Source organism: Procambarus clarkii, chromosome 11 (assembly GCF_040958095.1).
Source record: "Procambarus clarkii isolate CNS0578487 chromosome 11, FALCON_Pclarkii_2.0, whole genome shotgun sequence".
Classification (NCBI taxonomy): domain Eukaryota; kingdom Metazoa; phylum Arthropoda; class Malacostraca; order Decapoda; family Cambaridae; genus Procambarus; species Procambarus clarkii.
In genome coordinates, this window is record NC_091160.1 from 36,387,945 (window position 1) to 36,409,646 (window position 21,702).

Below are 21,702 nucleotides of genomic sequence, written 5' to 3' on the forward strand. Positions count from 1 at the left end.
GTGACTTACGATAGGAAGCTGGCTGTCCGCCTCGCTGACATGACGTGACGTGTGTCGACTTACTTACCTAATTGTGCTTGCGGGGGTTGAGCTCTAGCTCTTTAGTCCCGCCTCTCAACTGTGTGTGTGATTACCCAAGTGTAGTTACAGGTTGAGAGGTACGCTCGTGGTGTCCCGTCTTCCCAGTACTCTTTGAAACTATTGACGGTTTTGGCCTCACCATCTTCTCACTTAACTTGCTCCAACCGTCCCACTGCACAAGAAAACTTTCGAATATGTTTTCGGCACCTTTGTTTCCTTAGCTTGAATCTGTGTCCTCTTGTTCTTGAAGTTGCTGGTTTCAGGAATTCCTCTTTGTCATTTTGGTACATTTGTTATTATTTTGTAAGTGATGATAATATCGCCTCTTTTTTCTTCTATTTTCTTATTTTCTACGTTGGCATATTTAACGCCTCTAGCTTCACCTCGTAACTCTTGTTTTGTAGTGTTTGTTTACCTAACTGTAGTTACAGGATGAGAGCTACGCTCGTGGTGTCCCGTCTTCCCAGCACTCTTTGTCATATAACGCTTTGAAACTACTGACGGTCTTGGCCTCCACCACCTTCTCACCTAACTTGTTCCAACCGTCTACCACGCTGTTTGCGAAAGTGAATTTTCTTATATTTCTCCGGCAGCTTTGTTTCGTTAGTTTAAATCTATGACCTCTTGTTCTTGAAGTTCCAGGTCTCAGGAATTCTTCCCTGTCGATTTTATCAATCCCTGTTACTATTTTGTACGTAGTGATCATATCACCTCTGTTTCTTCTGTCTTCTAGTTTTGGCATATTTAATGCCTCTAAACTCTCCTCGTAGCTCTTGCCCTTCAGTTCTGGGAGCCACTTAGTGGCATGTCGTTGCACCTTTTCCAGTTTGTTGATGTGCTTCTTAAGATATGGGCACCATACAACCGCTGCATATTCTAGCTTTGGCCTAACAAAAGTCGTAAACAATTTCTTGAGGTTATCTTGAGATGATTTCGGGGCTTTTTAGTGTCCCCGCGGCCCGGTCCTCGACCACGCCTCCACCCTCAGGAAGCAGCCCGTGACAGCTGACTAACACTCAGGTACCTATTTTACTGCTAGGTAACAGGGGCATAGGGTGAAACAAACTCTGCCCATTGTTTCTCGCCGGCGCCTGGGATCGAACCCAGGACTACAGAATCACAAGTACAGCGTGCTGTCTGCTCGGCCGACCGGCTCCCTTTCTCCATCCATGTATTTAAAAGCAATTCTAAAGTTAGAAAGCGTGGCATAGGTTCCTCGCACAACGTTTGTAATGTGGTTCTCAAGTGACAGTTTTCTATCTAGAACCACCCCTAGATCTCTTTCTTTATCAGAATTCTTTAAAGATTTCTCACATAATTTATAGGTTGTGTGGGGGGTCTATGTTCTCCTATTCCACATTCCATAACATGGCATTTATTAACATTAAATTCCATTTGCCAAGTGTTGCTCCATATACTTATTTTGTCCAGGTCTTCTTGAAGAGCATGACAATCATCTAGGTTTCTTATCTTCTCTATTATCTTAGCATCATCAGCAAACATGTTCATATAATTCTATATTCCCACTGGTAGATCGTTTATGAAGACAATGAACATCACTGGTGCAAGAACTGAACCCTGTGGTACTCCACTTGTGACATTTCTCCAGTCCGATACCTTGCCTCTGATCACTGCCCTCATTTTTCTGTCAGTTAGGAAATTTTTCATCCATGTTAGAAGCTTACCTGTCACCCCTCCAATATGTTCCAGTTTCCAGAACAACCTCTTAGGGGAACTCTGTCGAAAGCCTTTTTTAGGTCCAGATAGATGCAGTCAACCCAACCATCTCTTTCCTGTAAAATCTATGTGTCTCGATCATAAAAACTGAGTAAGTTCGTTACACAGGATCTTCCAGATCGAAAACCATACTGTCTGTCTGATATTATATCGTTTTTCTCCAGGTGTTCTACCCATATAGTTTTAATTATTTTTTCCAATATTTTGACTATTACACTTGTCAATGATACAGGTCTATAATTAAGGAGGTCTTCCCTGCTTCCACTGTTGTAGATTGGAACTATGTTAGCCTTTTTCCACACATCAGCTACAACTCCTGTAAACAGGGATGCCTGAAAAATCAGTTGAAATGGAATGCCGAGCTCAGGTGCACATTCTCTCAGAACCCATGGTGAAACTCCATCTGGACCAACGGCTTTGTTCTTACTTAGCTCCTTGCATTTTTTCCACTTCGTCTCTAGACACCTCTATGTGCTTCATGTTGTTGTATGTAACAAAAAGGAGGCCCTGGTCGAGGACCGGGCCGCGGGGATGCTAAGCCCCGAAATAATCTCAAGATAACCTCAAGATAACCACCGTAAGGAGAGTAGACCCTGAATGACATATTGGCAACAATTTGGGACCATGTTAGTGGGTGGATTATAGCTCCATTTTTTTGTTTCTTTACACATTTTTAATAATACAGTGAGCACGTTTTATGTGCAAGATGAGTACGTATCGCTGACAGCTGCGGTAACATCAAATTTAATTTAACTTTTCCTGTGCATAGGATTGTTGTAGTGTTGAACTTGTGAAAAGATTACATATGGTAAAAGGCCCGGTAACTTGCTTGTCAGGTGACCCAGCCACTTGGGCTGGACGGTAGAACGACGGCCTCCTTTTGTGCAGGTGTGCGTTCAATCCCCGACCGTCCAAGTGGTTGGGCACGATCCCCCAAACTCTCACAAGTCAAGCCTGGCCTCGGGCCGGGCTTGGGGAGTAGAACAACTCCCAGAACCCCATCAACCAGGTAACCCCCCCCCCCCCCCCCGCTGTCCCATCCCAAAATCCTTATCTAAACCCCTTCCAAGCGCTATATAGTCTAATTGGTGCTTTCCCCTGATAGTTCTCTCTCTTTGTTTGTGAGGTATGTTAAAGGTGGCTATGACTGGAAGGTGTCCGGTTAGGTTGTACCAACATTTGTCACTTAAAGTCTTGTATTTTTTTTTTTTTTTTTTTTTTTTTTTTTTTTGAGATATATACAAGAGTTGTTACATTCTTGTACAGCCACTAGTACGCGTAGCGTTTCGGGCAAGTCCTTGATCCTATGGTCCCTGGAATACGATCCCCTGCCGCGAAGAATCGTTTTTTCATCCAAGTACACATTTTACTGTTGCGTTAAACAGAGGCTACAGTTAAGGAATTGCGCCCAGTAAATCCTCCCCGGCCAGGATACGAACCCATAACATAGCGCTCGCGGAACGCCAGGCGAGTGTCTTACCACTACACCACGGAGACTACAAATCATCTAACATGTCCAGGTATATAGCCTAATGTGTGAGTGAATCTTAAGAGAATATCCCTTCCCATTCCACGATAGGCAGCTTGTTCCATTATTATCAACAATGATGGCAAGATTATCAAAGTTTCGCACAATGAACGCATTCCGTGAATTCCACTATGAATCCTGAGGTGGAAACTCCATACATCTGTGTACAGATGCTGCCGGTAATGCCACAAGGTAGAGTAATCCTTAGCACCGTTTGAACTGTCCGTTCTCATGATTTGCCACAACGTAGAAAATAAAGAGGTACCAAAACGCACGAACCCAAGCCACCCACCAACCCAAACCAACCTTCGCATAGAAAACGTGGATATTCAACCCCGCCCATCTAACAGAACGTCGCATTTTAATAACGTATACTTTACCCAAGGCCAAAAACTGTCGTACTAGAAAAATGGCAGCGGCTCGCGAAATTGACATAATATCCCGTTTTCTGCCCGTGGGTCCTCTGGCAGGGTAAGTAAGCAATTATCAAAAGAAGATACCAAACTGCCTCTGGTAGGGTAGGATAAGGCACTTTAGTACCACAGGTCACAACTGTCTCATAATACGTCTAGTAGTCCAATTCCTGAACCGATTATGTTCCTCTGTAACCCTTTACACCACCGCCCACCCACCGGGATGGGAATGGGGTGCATAATACAGAAACTGAATTGAATTGTTGCATTTCAGGTCCACGAGTACATGCCACTGGTGGACATCGGGTGTAGTCGACACCTGCGGTTCTTCCTGTGTTCGCTGTACGCCCCCATGTGTTCCCCTGTGGTGGGCACCCCCGTCCCCTCCTGCAGGTCCATCTGTCTCCAGGTGGGTCCACACGCACGCCCGCCTAAAATTGAAATTGAAATAAGTTTATTGAGGTAAAATACACACAAAGGGATGAGGTAGCTCAAGCTATTCTCACCCCGTTTTACATAGACACACATCACAAGCAATAAACATATTACCGAACATTCTGAAATAAGTTTATTGAGGTAAAATACACACAAAGGGATGAGGTAGCGCAAGCTATTCTCACCCCGTTCAGTACATCGTGTTAATACATACATAGACACACATCACAAACAATAAACGTATTACCAAACATTCTGAGATACCACGCCGGCCTGCTCCACTATTGGTCCAGTGTGTACACAGGGCAGGCTAATGTCCTTGTAAGTTATTTATGTGGTAGAATAATGACATTTCCTTGTAAGTTATTTATGTGGCAGAATAATGTCATTGTACATGGATTATATGACAAGGGTAATATTATACTTAAGATTGCAAGAGAGGGTAATGGTATTGTGCATAGGATTATGTGAGAGGGTAATGGTATTGTGCATAGGATTATAAGAGAGGGTATTGGTATTCTGCACAGGATTATGTGAGAGGGTAATGGTATTGTGCATAGGATTATAAGAGAGGGTAATGGTATTCTGCACAGGATTATGTGAGAGGGTAATGGTATTGTGCACAAGATTATGTGAGAGGGTAATGATATTGTATGAAACTAGGATTAAATGGAAGATGATGCCATTATACATAGATTACACATCAGGGTAATGCCATTATTCATAGATTACATGGAAGTTGATGCCATTATACATAGACTACATGTTTCTGCTCATATGTATGAGCTGTGTGAGCAGGCACACACAGCTCTTGACAATAATACATTAACCCTTAATGTGCTACTTGCCTACAGCACTATGTCAACGCATTAAGTTAGTAATATTTGTAATTTGCGATGGCCATGAGTCATACAAACTGTTGTACCATATTCTGCAGCTCTGTGAATATTCACTTAATACAGCTGATATTGATTTTCTACTTTAAAGGATTGCATGGGTTTAGAGTAAGGAAAAAAGAACCTCATTATCTTCACTGTTTACCATACAGGTAAAGCAGAACTGTCTACCAGTGCTGCAAAAATTCAATTTTTCATGGCCAGCTGTTCTGGACTGCTCTCGACTACCCACTCCTGAAGATAATGGCCTCTGTATGGAACCACCTAACGTAACAGCTTCCTCCCTACCTCGGGACCATATGGGACCCTCCCGAACACTCCCCACTATGAGCATGCCTCCTACACCACATGTAAGTTTTGTTTCTCAAGTTCTTCTTGGTTGACAATTTACATTTTGTTTTTATATTGATTTTAAATACTTTTGAAAACTTTAAATACACACAAAAAACTAAAAACTTTATAATGTACTTAATATTTGTTATATGCGTAATTGCATTTGTATTCTTATTGATAAGCAAAGAGGTCACCTTAAATTTGGAACACTAATAAGATATTATCAGCTACATCTTTCATTATTTGCCAGTACAGTATTAATTCAGTACTTGTTGGGAAGTCAGCCACTAACCAACAAGAAGACATAATTGAGGGGGAATTTTATCTACCAGGGTAATGGTATTGTGCACAGGATTATGTGAGAAAGTAATGGTATTGTGTATAAGATTATGCGAGATAGTAATGGTATTGTGCACAGGATTATGCAAGAGGGTAATGGTATTGTATGTAGCTAGGATTATGTGGAAGATGATGCCATTATACACAGTTTAGTAGTTTAGGCATCCATCAGTCTCAGGAGACTATGGAGTTGTGCTCTGGTTGTCAGTCTGGAGTGACCTCTCCAGGGTGCAAAGCCAGGGTAGGTTGATATGGAGAAGCTGTTACCCATGCAGCAGGTCCCCCCCCTCTCCACAGTGCCAAAAGTCTCCAATGGAAAGGCAAACGCCAATACGATTGGTTCCAGCGCCGTCGCAGGAACTGAGAGCTCTGGGGTTGATCTCGAAGTTGGTGAAGAAAGGCACAGGGACTCCAAACTCAGAGACCACCGTGTTCGGGGCCAGAGAAGAACCACCCCAGAAAGGCAGAGCCTGGGTCTCACGAGCCCCACGAGGTGGACGTCCCAGTTCCGCACCTACGAGTTCCAGACAGAGATCGTCACAGTCCCCTTTCACCCGAGGCCGGCCTCCTTCAAGACCAAGCAGAAGGCAGAGTGATAATTATTAAATATAACAATTATTGTTATACCAATTATTATAATAATAATATAATTAATTATCACAGATTACACATCAGGGAAATAATATTATTCATAGGTTACATGAAAGCTAATGCCATTATACATGGACTACATCCACCTTTCAGAAAGGACAGAATGAAGATTCTGGTTGACCTAGGCTGTGCCCAGGTCAACCATAAAACTCAAATCATCTCGGGTGCCTCATCTAGTATCATTATGATGATGATGATTATAATAATTTTATTCATAAGAATGTGCATACAAAGAACAGAAAATGATGGGACAACTGTAGGTACAGGGGTTACACACAAAAAAATGAAGCCACAACTATGCAAAGCATTTTGGGAAAAACTTAAAAATTTTGTATCTAAATTATTATTATATAAGTATAATGGGGTAAACACTTAATGTTAGCTTACTTCTCATTTAGTATATGTGACAATGTTTAAGGATTACAACAAATATACAATATATAAGTGATGCTTAATGATGGGCAAAGACTATTTAATCACTTTAATATTCACCATTAGTTTACCACTTGATGTTATAGATCACCACACATTGTCTGAATCCTTTGCAGCTTATTTTGTCATTCATTGATACAAAAGCACCTATTATACCTCATTGTAGTCACACCTTTGAATTAAATGTATTTTCTGGGGGAGCCCCAATAGCTTTAGGAAGCCGCTGGAAGTCTCCCAGGAATCGGTATTTCATTACATTCAATGCAGTTTTTTTGTTGCAGGACCCTCCTAAGGTGGCTTGTCCCCCTCGGCAGATTTGGGTGGATAGCAAGGGCGGTGGAATGTGTGCACCCAAATGTGGCCAAGATGTTCTCTTCCGCAGAGCTGATAAACATTTTGCAGAGGTATGTACTCGCCTAGTTGTGCTTTATGTATTGTACAGTATATGCACATAGTGTACACACCAACACATACTCTCACTCCAGGGTTCAGCAGAACCTGGATGAAAATTCAAGCACTAGAAACCTTAAACAAAGTACAGAAGTTTGAGAACTTAAGATACAGTAGTAAGTAAATTATCAAGATTGCAAGGACTAAGTACAGTAGTGTATATTCAAATTATGAGAAGTAAAGGAACAATTTAAAAATGTCATACTGTACCTGTAAAATCAGCTACTGGGATTCTCTTCACAATCTATTGCAATTGCAGTACTGTATAGTTATATACATGTTGGTGGTGCCATTTAGCGGCAACAAAAGTTTTTATGTACAGTACTATTTATAATTATTTCTGTTACTATATCTACTACTGTAACTACCACTTCTGCAGGTGTGGATGCTGGTGTGGGCAGGACTGTGCTTTGTCTCGACACTCTTTACTGTCTTGACCTTTTGGCTGGAACCGGCCAGGTTTCGCTACCCAGAGAGACCCATCATATGCTTGTCACTCTGCTATCTCCTGTACTGCCTTGCCTACCTATCCAGGTGAGTCTTCACATTGTCTAGCCTTTTTCACTTGAATTCCATCAAATGGACCCTATCCTGCTCAGCAGATGATTAAATTGTTTTTTATATTCCCAGAACTTAGGTGAATAATAGTGAAGGTATCAGTTTATATACCAAGTTGACATAACTCATTATAATAAACAAAATTTATTCTATATTAAAAAAAAAATATGTTTATTCAGGTAAAAATGTATACATTCAAGATGAGTTACAAACAGAATGTTGGATTTCTAGAAAGAGCTAGTACATACTATGCCCAAAGCCACTAATACACACAGTGTTTTGGGCAAGATGTGGGAAAAACACTTAGACTAAAGCTTAAAGCTTAAAACTAATTGTGATTATGTTCTTTCAAATGCATATTTTAAAGGAAGTTGGGTAACTGGTGCTGTGAATTTCCAGCTGAAATTCCAAATTTTTTTGCCAATCCTACACAAGGGTATTCACTATTAGCTTCATTTAGCCGTCAGTAAGTTGTAAACTGTGGCATGGCATAGGATTTGTGCAAATTAATTTTTAATAGGTCTAAATTTCCAGTGGCAAATTTAGATTGGCAAGTAATTTTTATTGGCAAGTTATAAAATATTGTACAGTACGTCTCTCGTGAAGTTCATTTCATTAGTGTTGTTTAACCACTGCACTGCGCAAAGCGCCTTTAGGCGCTCAGAGAGTTGTGCTTTTTGTTTTTTAATTTGGCTATATTTTAATGTTTTTTAATGTTTTGATTACTATTTGTGTTTTGAAATGGAAATAGTTGACTTTGGAAACATTTTGACATTAAATTTACCTGAACATTTGTAAAAATAACAAAAATATGTCCTTGACAATTGCACCAAGACGTTTTTGCCGAAAATAGGTGAGCAGTGCAAGGGTTAAATGATCAACGAACCTTTAAGACTTTCCATGCCTCAGGTTGGTGGTGCCAGTTGAGGTGCTTTCGTGCGAGGTGTCACAGAATGGGGTGTCGCACCTCGCTGTGGAGGGTCTACAGTCATCAGGATGCATCATCACCTTTATTCTGCAGGTCAGCTCCTAATAGCTTGTGCATTACTTTACGAATTGTTCCAAGGTAAAAGTGGCTCCCTACTGATGATGCATAGTCACAAACACATGGATTTCTGCAATATCTAGGCTTAGCTTCTTATGTAATGAACAAATCCACAAGGGCCGTGACGAGAATTCGTGACGTTCGTGACGAGGATTCGAACCTGCGTCTGTGTAATGAAGTAAGGGCGAAGAGGGAGAACGGCCTATTGACATAGCTCGAGTGCATGGGGGGGAGTTGTGTAAAACCATGGTTTGTGCCTCGGAGAGGCTGCAGGATCCAGTAAGTTCAGTAGAACTTCGTTTCAACTCCTTTTGACCATGTCGTAGCTCAGTCGATTAAGGCAGTGTCTGGGATGCTCTCGGACGCAGATTTGAATCCTCGTCACGGCCCTTGTGGATTTGTTCATTTGATGCATTACGCAATTGTGATTTCTGTGTGTAGTGTAGTGTTCTTATGTAATCTCTCATTTCCTGATGTAAATCTTGTACATGTGCTAATTTCTTTATATATTATTGATGTACATTGATGTACAGAAAGAGAAAGAGAAAGATAGTAAACTTTATTTATAGACATCACCTGCGAGAGTTTTGACTCTACTAAATACTGTACAAATAATAATTCATTTAGCAATCATCAAAATAAAGAGGTAGGTCACTATAAATGAATAGTGCTAACATATTCCATGTATATGGTTCTGAAGAACTCCTTTGTTAGGTTCATGAAAACCATCGTTATTTACTAGTCTTGCACAAGTAGCTGATGTTATTTTGTTAATGTGTGTGCTAACCATATGTTAACTGCAGAATTAAACTAGCCATTGACTAAAACTAGAGATAAAAATCATGGAGTATTAAAATGTATTGTATGGACATTGAAGTATGATAAACATACCCTATAGTGATAACAAATTAAACTACTGTAGGTACAAATGTAGTCTCTTTGTTCCGAGTCCTGCAACTGCTCGGTAAGCATCTGTTAGGCTTTTACCTGCTTGTCAAAACTCTTATCTAAAGATTTAGCTCTTCCTTCTATCCCCATCTTACTCATCTTACTGTCATTTGAAGAAGAGCCACACATCTGTGGATCATCCAAAAAAAAAAAAATCACTAGACTCCTAGATTTTACTACTGCTTGGTTTAGACACAGTTATAAGTATCTTTAAGAATTTGCATTACCTGTTGGTATTGTCCTTTTCCAAATATAAACTGTCAACAAAACTATTCACACACCCTCTGCCAGTATATGATGGGGTGTGAAAAGATACACAAATTTAGAGACAGCTTTATAACAAATGTTCAAGAAATATGTAAATATTTTATCCAAAATTATCGACTACCAGAAATTTGAGCCAAATATGCCCAGTTTGCTAACTGTAGGTAGCAAATGCGGGTGACTGTAACCTACCTACCACCACCCACTGGTTGATGGTAGCGGGTGGTGTGCACGATAAGTAAGCCAAATTATAAATGAAACTAGCTCACCTCATACACAAGTTGCAAAGTTCAGAGACTGTTCTTATGCTTGTTCTCAAACCCATTGTTGATATAATAATTCTTTAAACTGTTTAACTCCTTTATCAAGACTGTAACTTGCTTAGGTAAATGAATTTTGGGATCGAGTTTCTGAGTCCATTATGTGCCTCTAATCATTTCCACTACTGCCAGTAAGATAGGTATGGGGGTAGATAATAAATGAACTAAACTAACTAACCTTCTGTCAGCTGTGGACATCGATCTCTGTGAGTTTATACACAGGTAGGTGGTGATCACCAATTTACAGCTGCAGCATGGGAAGTTTAGTAAAGAGATAAATCGTATACAACATTCAGGTTTGGAATCACTTTTAAGAGTCAAGAATAAACCACTTCACCTGACAGCTGATGGGTCATTGTGGGTGCCTCTGGATGTAATATGACAGCTGAGTTATTGTCACAGGGATGTCCAGTAAGAGAGTAAAGAGTATATGTATATGAAAACTCTTATGTGCTCTGAATAAATTAGCTGCTTTATAATGAGAATAAGTTTTTTTAATGAACTATACAATTCTCATTTGGTTCTCGTATTGGGTGGTGTTCGGGCACAATTTGATGGTGTTCTTCGTTAATACATCTGGGAAAGATGAAAGGCTGAAAATTTAACAGCTTTAATTTGCAAGTGGTCCAAAGCTTTAGTAACACTAAATGTTCATTGTTCAATTGTATTGGCCAAAACAGGACGAGAGTTCAAAATTTGGTTGGAAAAAATCCTCAGGAGTAATGGTGGGGGAGAGGGGGGGGGGGGCAACCTTTGACAAGCTGCATCTGGCTACTTATTCCCATCAAGGCCACAAAAACATGGTGGCTCCTCAGGTAAATTCATGTAAATTTCTTTCCATTTACTAGTTCCATATGCATCCCATAAATACAATTAGATAGTTAATCTTAATAACCAGAAATTTGTATTTAGTTTCATTTTGTGGTTGCTTGACTGCCAGAGATGGTTAGGAAGGGGTATCTATCTGCTGGTGAGTCTGTCGCAGCGGTAGCTGCAGCTTGGTCTCTTTACACACGCTACTCGTCCATGGTAAACATTTTCCCTTTCATAGTCATTCCAAGGAGCCAGTCACCGTTTACATTCTATTATTAATTTTTTTTTTCTTCTTTCATTGTTTACACAGCTACCAGATCTGTTTGTTTACCTCTTCTAATACTTATTTCTGCTTATTCTACAAGGCAAGGGAAGCATCACCACTGTATTCTTTTACCTCTCGAATCATCAAGTTTCACTTGCCACCCATTACCTCATCCCTTTGTTTTTATTGTACAGTAATTCCCTCGTTCTTCCATTAACAGTGAAGCATTTGGTTAAGGGTTAGTTAAAAAGAACTTCAGCTTAGCTTTCACAGCTTGAAACTTCAGCGTGGCTTCCACTCATTTCTCTAACTGCTACATTAGTACTAATGAGTCCACCATGAGGTCTAGCATTAGATCATTTAATCACATCCTCCTATATTAATTACTCATTAATAGAAGTGCATTTTCACTATGATTATTTATATTTTAATTAAATTTTTCCTTTCAGTATTATTTTGGGATGGCATCGGGTATCTGGTGGATGGTACTGACATTGACCTGGTTCCTGTCAGCAGGAAAGAAGTGGTCATCTGAGGCACTACAAGCTTATGCTTCATATTTCCACACTGCTGCTTGGGGCCTGCCTGCTGTGTTCACAATTCTCATCCTTGCCTTTAAACAGGTGAGTGATGAACATTAAGCAATCTCTTTAACAAGTGTGTGTGACTTCTTGCCTGAGAGTTTGTAGAGCTAAAGCCGCTAGGCCTGGCCTTTCCAACTGTCGTTCATGTAATTCACCGACCTCTGACCTCTTTGTTTCTTGTCATATTTGGTTTTAAAATTTAGGTGACGTTAGTTTCTACTATTACCCTTTCTAGTTCATTCCACTTGTTTACTGTCATCATCATCACTGTGGCTCATCTGCATATCTAGCTTCATCATGTTCCATCTATTTTCTTAATGTCAATTAGGTTCTGGAAATTTGTCATATTTTGGCTGTTTATTACCAAATATTCTTTTATTTTCATGTAAACCTCAAAATTAACCATATAATTTAGTTTTAAATATGCTCTAGGACTTTCCCAGGTACCAACTGTTCCTCCCAGTGTTGCATTTATCTATGATAAATGTTAAAAACATGTGTGTGTCTTTAATAAAATATATTGTAATACAGCATGTTGTATAGTAAAATATTAAATGAAGCATAGTTACTAGAGGCAGTTTGGTTATGGTCACAGCCATTGATAATATCCAGGGGACTGAAGCATTAGTGATAAAGATACCATACACTGGTTTATCTGTTCAGTAGATTATGAGGATATTCACTAATTTATGTTGAGTTATTTATGTTATTAGAATACTTGTGGGAGTATCAGTGGCATAATATGTACACCTTCAACATGTACAGCACAAAGAATAGGAGGAAGTAAATAAAATTGAGAGCTGAAATCTTACAAAAATAGTTTGCCATTATAAATGAAATTTATATGTTTAAAACAAGTGTTAAGTAAATGTTCAATAGCTAATTATTTCCAGGTGGATGGAAATGAGCTAGTGGGTTTGTGTTATGTTGGCAATGTACACCAGTGGGCCCACATGAGCTTTGTATTGGCTCCATTGTCTTCCCTTCTGGCCATCGGTACTCTTTTCATTGCATTTGGCTTTGTGGCACTCTTTCGCATCCGCCGTGCAATCAAGAACGAGGTGGATAATACACAAATTAGTGGAGGTAATTAAGCATGTCTAAAGTTTTTTGGCAGTAAACATTCATATCTCCAACTGATTCATTACAAATGCAGTCACACAGGGTAGTAGTTTTAATTTACCCTGCTAGTTCTTATAACATAATAAATTAGCAGCATTATCATGATTCACTACCTTAATGTTTATCCATATTGTACAATCATAGTAGAATACCATTCTCTTGCCCAAGAGAATGTTATTACTTTAGTGATAATACTCACAATTTTCACAATTTGTTTATTTGCAACTTCAGTTCATTATTTTTCCTACATCCTCCACTTCATGTACAGGTGCTATATTCAGGTCCTTTGTTGGATGAAGATGTTTGCCCTTCAGACCTACACATGTATCAAATGTTCTCTCACTAATATTATCTCCATGCTTTCTTGCCTCTCAGTTCTAACTTATCATCCATCATAATCACTCACATTTGGCTCTTATATTATAAACCCCAAAATATGTCTTCCATCTCTTCATCCTTTTGCTCTGTGGAACATGCATGTCCATTACTGACATCTTTATTCAATCTTGTTTGAAATAAATCCGTTACTTTAGAACTCGCACAAATTTACCCAGTTCATTCATCTTGGGTACTGCATCTTTGGTATACCCAACTATACTCTCTGGTTGACCACATCTCTTGCCATTGCACATATGCCAGTAACTCAAGTCAATCATTCAAATTAAAAGCATATGTCATTTCTGCAAAGATTATGTCTGTATGTTTTATTTACATTAATTTTCACATTGTATACAAGACTCAATATTTTAATTTCTTACCAGTGCTGTAGGACATGCTATGCTTTTTTTCATAATCGTCTCTTTTCCTTTTCAACAAAAGTATTTTATCTTTTTAATACTGTACTGTGTAATATTGTATCCACCTCAAACGTTAACTAATAATTTCTCCGCAGGAACTAGTTTACCGTTAGCTGCCAACTCCTACCACGTAGCAACTAACGTAAATAAGTTAGAGAAACTCATGATACGCATTGGAGTCTTCTCTGTCCTCTACACTGTCCCTGCTGTGTGCGTTATTGCCTGTAATGTATATGAATACCTCTGCCATCAGCAGTGGCACGCAATGGCATCAGCTGCAGCTTTGCAGTGTGGTGTGGGAATGCACAGAAGTGGATTCTCTCACAAGCAATATCACCGTGGTATAGGTGGAAGTGCAGGTATGTGATCCTCTTGACTTTTCCCAGGAATCTGTCTATGAAGAACCAGTTAAAATAAGGACTAGGGTATTTTGCTGTAAATGTTTATTTGTGAACATTTGTTCACGTCTTATTTGTAGTAGGAAACCAGGTAATAGTGTTATAAAGATAAATGTTCATATTCTCACTGCATAGACTTGGTTACCACTGACACTTGACTAAAAGCTAAAACTGTTAATTACAGAATCTTCCATGCTACAGTTTAGTGACAAACCTCAGGCAAGGAGGATCAGTTAGCCTGAGACCCTAAACATTGTAACATAACCAATATAATTGCAATGATGCTGTGTTCTTGTGCTTGCTGAGCTCCATGGTTATTTTCATGTTACATTAAATGCAAATTGAGAAATGCAGGATATTGTTTGAATGAATGAGTCTTGTCACCTCAGCATGTACTAACTATTTATTAGGTCTTGGATAATTTATTACCATTACTCATATTCCCCATTTTCATCAGGTTTGGGTCTGTGAACATTTGTATGATCTAGTACATGGCAGGTGAAGGCATAAGGAAGAGTGGCATGGGGGAAGGATAGGTTCTTTCATTGTTAGTCTAGCTACAACCAGCCTGCTTGGTACACTAGTTAGCCAGCCAGTTTGTTTGTTAGGTATCCAACCAGCCAGCATATCTGGTAGTTAGCAAGCCTGCCTGCCTGCCCACAAGGTAGCAAGCTTGCCTGCCTGCCCACAAGTTAGCAAGCTTGCCTGCCTGCCCACAAGTTAGCAAGCTTGCCTGCCTGCCCACAAGTTAGCAAGCTTGCCTGCCTGCCCACAAGTTAGCAAGCTTGCCTGCCTGCCCACAAGTTAGCAAGCTTGCCTGCCTGCCCACAAGTTAGCAAGCTTGCCTGCCTGCCCACAAGTTAGCAAGCTTGCCTGCCTGCCCACAAGTTAGCAAGCTTGCCTGCCTGCCCACAAGTTAGCAAGCTTGCCTGCCTGCCCACAAGTTAGCAAGCTTGCCTGCCTGCCCACAAGTTAGCAAGCTTGCCTGCCTGCCCACAAGTTAGCAAGCTTGCTTGCCTGCCCACAAGTTAGCAAGCTTGCCTGCCTGCCCACAAGTTAGCAAGCCTGCCTGCCTGCCTGCCCACAAGTTAGCAAGCTTGCCTGCCTGCCCACAAGTTAGCAAGCTTGCCTGCCTGCCCACAAGTTAGCAAGCTTGCCTGCCTGATTGCCTGGGAGTTAGCCAATGTTAAAGATACTTTCTCATTTTCATAAGATATGTAGGATGCAGTATCTACAATCGAATTACAAAAAAAAAAAAATTAACACAAATAAAACAAAGCAGTATTTTAACTACAGTAATAGAAACACTTACATTAATAACAACAGCAGCTAAACTTTATATACCAGTCATTACAGCAGTGTGAATGTTGTTCGGACCCTATGGACTATAACTATGAGTAGTTATAGTAAAGTAGAGCAAAGTAATTGCTCGAAAAAGTGTTTCATATACTCATCTTTGTTTTGTGGTAAATACAATAGTGTTATTTTAAATCTCTCATCACTTCATGAATAATTTTTTGGGGTTTCTTCTTTTGGCAGAGTGTACATTGGAGCAGAGCATACCATCTGTGGAGATCTTCATGTTAAAAATCTTCATGTCATTAGTCGTAGGCATCACATCAGGCATGTGGATTTGGTCATCAAAAACGGTAATATATATATACAGTATATATATATATATATATATATATATTTGCTTCTTTTTTGGCTTTAAATTTTTATCAAGATTTTTTTTTACTATGGAGAGCCCCTCTGGCTCCCTGGAGCTATACTGGTCTAATATGTATCTATTAGATAATGGCATCAGTCAATTCAAAAAGAGTTCTTAGCCTACCAGGGACCACAAGCCAAAACCTGGCTCCCTCAGAGAGGCACGAGGAGCAATGGGGTATATAAACCTCCATGTGGTTGGAAGCATTCTATGTCTGCCATCTACCGAGTTAGGCACCCAGAAAAGTAGGCGTCCCAAAACAGACCCCAACTGGTAAGACAATAATATCTAAAGCCAAACTGCTAAGGAAAATTCCCTAAACTGAAAACAAGCAAACAAGCATGACATCACCATTGCCATTGTGCCGCTCTCTGCGCAGCTCTTCCCTGCCCGGGAGAGGAAGGGGGAGCTCCAGAGTGTTGAGTGGCAGTCATTCGACTCTGGCTCCAATTTTTGAGCAGTGCTGTACCTTGTGGTGGTGTGCTGCAGTGTGGTGGTGTGCGAGCCAGGTGTAATTCAAGACGTACTGGGGCTGCATGCACCTAGGGTCACATTCTCTAGGTGCCCTGTTAGTACTGCCCTTGCAGTTTGGGGTTACCTTCCACAAACTGTTCGGGAACTACCTCCACAGGGTTCTTTTGTTGCTCGGTTATTGCCCACCCTTGGGGTCAGCCGAGGGCTTTTTTGCCATTGTTTGACCTTGGATAGGAGGTAGTATTATCGCTGGCAGGGGGCATGAGGTACTGTGCAGCTGTCGTATAATATGCATGGCAGCCGGTTTTGTTCCTCCTGAAGATGTACTTTTGCAGGGTTTTTCTTTTTCTTTTGGTTTGTTTGCCTGGTGAAGGTTTTTCTTGATGTGGCTACAAGACCACTTGTATTATTTTGGTAGCCCTCTGCTAGGCACCCGTGATTGTACACATGGCAGGGATTCAGCTTTTGTTTGTTTGTAACCAGTTAGCAGTACCTTGCCTGGGCTTCCCTCAGGAGTCAGCCTAAGGGCCCTGGAAAAAACCCCATAGGGGCTCATTGGTCCAATGGATGCGTCCTCCGAGTCCCATCTCGCTTCGAACGAGTTTGAAGGTTGCTCTGTCCCCTTGTCTCGGGATGACACTCATCGTTTTCTGTGAGTGGTGTGATAACCAAGCTGTCCTGCTTGGGTTATAGGGACACGGACATGGGGGCGTTAGTCGCCTCTTCTTTGGTTTTGTCTGCGCCCCCTTGTTCCCTTCTGTTGTACGTCCCCTTCCCCCCTGTTCCCGGCTCCCAAACGTCTGAGGGTTTCAGAGTTGAAGTTCTAGTTCAACAATACTTGTACCATTTTCATGTTTACGAATGATCTCTTGTTTTTTCCTCCATGGTCATTCTTACATGTGTTTTCTTGCCTTGAACCTTACCACTGGCTTTCTTGGGACCCATGGCGAGATATATAATAACAACTTTTATGCTCAAATAGCCAAAAATCCCCCCCTCCCCAAAAAACTGTAAATCCTTGCAAAGAATTTAGACAGGATAGTGCCTCTTGGCGGGAGGCACTGGTAAACTGAGGCGCGATCGCCGTGCCACCATGCACTAGGTCAGCCATACGCGTATCAACAAACTCGTATCCCGAGGTAAAGTTCATAACCCGATTCATATTTTCCGAAGAAATCTAGCTCGTAACCCGAAAAGTTTGTAAAGAGGGGCATTCGTAAACCGAGGTACCACTGTACGTCATTACCAGTTACTGTATGTGATTACATATTTATTATATTTTTTGGCAGTTGGCTTCAAACATACCAATCTTGTTGGACTTCATTATGTGTTGAATTTGTGTCTGGAGAGTGGAGGGGGGCATTAAATATTAATTATAAAGAAAGTGTTTTAGTTCAAGAGGGAGAGGGAAGGGGGGGAAATAGAGTAGGTTTATAGAAAAATAAGGGACATAATGATTTATTATAAATTGTCATCCACACTTATGTGGAAATAAACATTCCATTCACCTGGGGTCTAGGAGACTCGAACCGTGGACCCCCAACATGTGTGAGACAGGAGCTCTATCGACCGAGCTATTGAGTAGTCTTAATAAGGAAAGTTTCCAGAAGCTGCATCCTGCTGCCAAACTGGAATTTTTTACTTTTCCCCCCTGACTACTACAGAAGAATTAGTGCTCCACACCCACGTCATATAAATTGTCATCCACAGCCACAAATTGTCATGACATGAATTGTCATGGAGTCTCTTAGAGCCCAGATGAGTAGAATGATTTATTATATTTTCAGTGTTCTAGTTGGCATAAATAACATGTATAAAAATTTCCATAACAAAAAATCAGATAAACCAGTGCTAGAGGGAAAAAGCTTCATTAATTTTCTATGATGTATGCATCATAAGAGTAGATGAATAATGGAATGACTGAATGTTGAATGTTGTAATAAGATGGGTCTGTTTATACCAAAAAAATAACACTGGCAAATACTGTATAGATAAATTATAAACAAGTGCTTACAATAAAGTATTGACATGACTTCAGGTGATGTTGTGGCAGAAGTTCTTCCAGGGTCTGTGTGGACAGCGTAAAGTCTTGAGGAAGAAAGATGGTCACATTTACCATCCTCCCAACCAGATGAAGAGTGTAAAAGCCACCAATGGTCAGCACCAAGGTGCTAAAGGTATGCAACATCCAGTACAACACCATCCATCATCCCAGCAGTCTGCAGATTTAGCTCAGTTTCCTCACAGGTTACACAGTTCAACAACTATGCATTTATCTCAAGTGTGAAGTTACACTGAAGAAATTAGCTAATAATTTTGTTTAGTCTATTTTATATTATAAAAGTACAATAGCTTTAATGATGAATAAGTATGCATTTTGAGGATGTTTGCAATTATTACATATACATACAATATTTCTTAAACAAAAGTGAATGTGTGTGCAATTATGTTCATAAGGATATGCTGTGTTTGAAGCACATCCATTGGGCATGTAGTGTGTATTTGGCCCTGCACCACGCCTGTAGGTCTACAGTATGTGAGTGAGCAAAGACCTGCAGTATAGATGGAGGGTGTGAGCATAAAGAGGGCTGCATTGTGGATTAGAGGGGAGGTGAGTTTAGTCCTGCAGTGTGAATTGTGGGAGAATATAAATATGCAGTGTAGATTTGATGAGGGAGGGGTTAAGCATAGTCCTGCAGTGCAGATTATGGGTGGATGAGCATAGGCCTGCAGTGTGGATTGAAGGGGGGGTATACATAGGCATGCCAATAGGCCTACAATGTGTGTTTATAGGCTTGTAGTATTCTACAATTGGCCTGCAGATCATACGTGTAGCCTTGCGGTGTCCTTTTATACTTGTACTTGATGAGTATTCCTGCTGTGTAACCTTCAGTCAACTCTCACTTCTCTTAGTGCATTACATTATAAAAAATGTTTGTCTTATTTAGTTTAAACTCATGTTTGTGTTCATGTACCACTTGGGACTGAAAATAAATTATCTTACATATGGCTCCTCCAAATTATTTTGCATGTATCAGTCGCATCTTGTCAGATTTTTGAGTGATCTAGGACTAGTTTGGTGAAATACCTCTGTACTTTCTCTAGCTTCATGTGCATTTAACAAGATATGAACTTCATGCTGGTAGTACATATTCTAAAATTGGCTTCACATATTTGCTATAAAAATCCTGAATAACACGTTGGTCAGATTTAGTGCTTGAATTTATATTTCTTATAACTCCTTACATATGTTCAGATTGGATTTCTATGTTTAACACATATTTTGATGTTTTACAATTGCAAAAGGTTCTTGGACTAATTATATATGCACTAGGATCATTGTTTACCTATAGAGGAGCAATTCTATTTACCTATTGTTTACCTATAGAGGAGCAATTCACCCATCGTAAATTTACCACTTCGCCTGTGCTGCTGCCTTCATGAAAGCTTAAAACATCCACATTTCAATGTCCCTTCCTCACATCCTCACCTATCCTTAGTTTATCACCTGTTTCTGTACCCAAACTGTTCCACAGCTATACCAGGAGTAAAATCTAAGTAGAGCCTTTATCGGCCAAGTCATATTTAAATTCTGCTCCTCTTATTCTGAGGTACAGTACTTCTTCCTGGCCCACTGATACCTTTCTCTACTCTTATCACTTTATTGTTAATGTTGTTTTTATATTCCTGTGAGCATGCAAATTTTACAGCCCATCCTCCTGTTTTGGTAGTACTTAAAGGAAGGATGAGAATCATAGTACAGTACATATATCGACGTACAGTACAACGCAGCTAGAAAGTAGAAATTGGTACTAGTGAATTTATACAAACCGGAAAACAATTTTCTACTTATGTTGCAAAGACAAACTAAACCTAACCTAACCTTCCTAGGCCTAATACACACTATCTGAGGCCTAATATATTACATGTGGTATACTAGGCCTAGGAATATTTAAGTGTTTTTAGCTTAATTTTTTCTGACTCTTATAAAGAGAACAGTACAAAGTACTATCTAATTGCTTAGTACATCAATGTTTGCGCTATTATGTACGTAGGTACAAAAAGTACTATCTAAACAGAAGAATGGGTTGAATTTTTATAATATCTGTACAGGTATTTTTATTTTTTAATTTAATAAACTACCGTACTGTACATTAAACTGCGAGACGACTTGTGCCGTCAACCTGGTCTGGCAAGGGAACGTGTCGTGGGCAGTGCTGCCCAAGCCCACCATAAGTTTGTACCTACACAGTGGTCCCCCCCCCCTTCCCCATTGTATTTTCTTAATTGTAATGCCTCATTGTTTATTCGTGTTCTTGACTGCAGTATAGGCCTGTGTTAAGGCCATTTAAAGAATTCCCCAACTTGCTCATGACTGTCAGAATGCAAAAAGTTACCAAGACTATACCAAGTACATTTGTTTCCTGCCTCATAATATTAGTCACCATATGAAGTAGTTTTCTAAAAGCAAGTTTTGTTTTAAACATTTGCATTAGTGCATTTGTTTATACAGAATATTTTTTGTATACAGCTCACCTTTTGAAGTTGTGGCTGTCTAGATCATAGAATGAAGAAATTATACAAAATAATTATTTTGATTTAGTAAGACTTAAGATTATGCATGTACTGCACATCAATCAATTCCTCAGCATGACTACTTTTAATGGCCGAGTAATTATGTACTGTATTCACATATTATATATATATATATATATATATATATATATATATATATATATATATATATATATATAATTATAAAATGTACACCTTGTTTATCATCTAGTGTTAGCTATACAGTTAATCACAATCTTTGTATTTATGTATATATTTTTGTAAATATGTAATGTAAACAATATATATTTATTTTTATGTCCATACCTCTAGCATTATGTATCTAACTCCTGTGGACTGTTTGAAGAAACTATATATTTATTTACTGTCTAATTATGCCTTGGTGAAAATATGCTTCCATTATTTTGTTACAAATAGTTTAAAACCAATTAAAAACAATGTCAATGTCTGTCCAGTGTTGGAGCCCGGACACTTGGGGCTGTGTTTATTAACATTGGCAGGGCAACTGGTTGGAATTAGGGGGCATACAGTAT

The 21,702-nt window shown here is 39.7% G+C and overlaps 1 protein-coding gene across 1 annotated transcript in view; it reads left to right on the forward strand.

The window, feature by feature from the left end:
- The window catches only part of LOC123758302 (frizzled-10), a 40,144-nt gene extending 18,688 nt beyond the window's left edge, over positions 1–21,456 (forward strand). The window contains exons 2-11 of the mRNA XM_045742513.2: positions 4,034–4,168; positions 5,243–5,440; positions 7,127–7,249; positions 7,675–7,829; positions 8,763–8,874; positions 11,958–12,131; positions 12,986–13,178; positions 14,107–14,370; positions 15,949–16,058; positions 18,633–21,456. Of these exons, the coding sequence (XP_045598469.1) occupies positions 4,034–4,168; positions 5,243–5,440; positions 7,127–7,249; positions 7,675–7,829; positions 8,763–8,874; positions 11,958–12,131; positions 12,986–13,178; positions 14,107–14,370; positions 15,949–16,058; positions 18,633–18,881 (1,713 nt within the window). The 3' untranslated portion in view covers positions 18,882–21,456. The remainder of the gene's footprint in view (positions 1–4,033; positions 4,169–5,242; positions 5,441–7,126; positions 7,250–7,674; positions 7,830–8,762; positions 8,875–11,957; positions 12,132–12,985; positions 13,179–14,106; positions 14,371–15,948; positions 16,059–18,632) is intronic.
- The last annotated feature ends 246 nt before the right edge of the window (positions 21,457–21,702 follow it).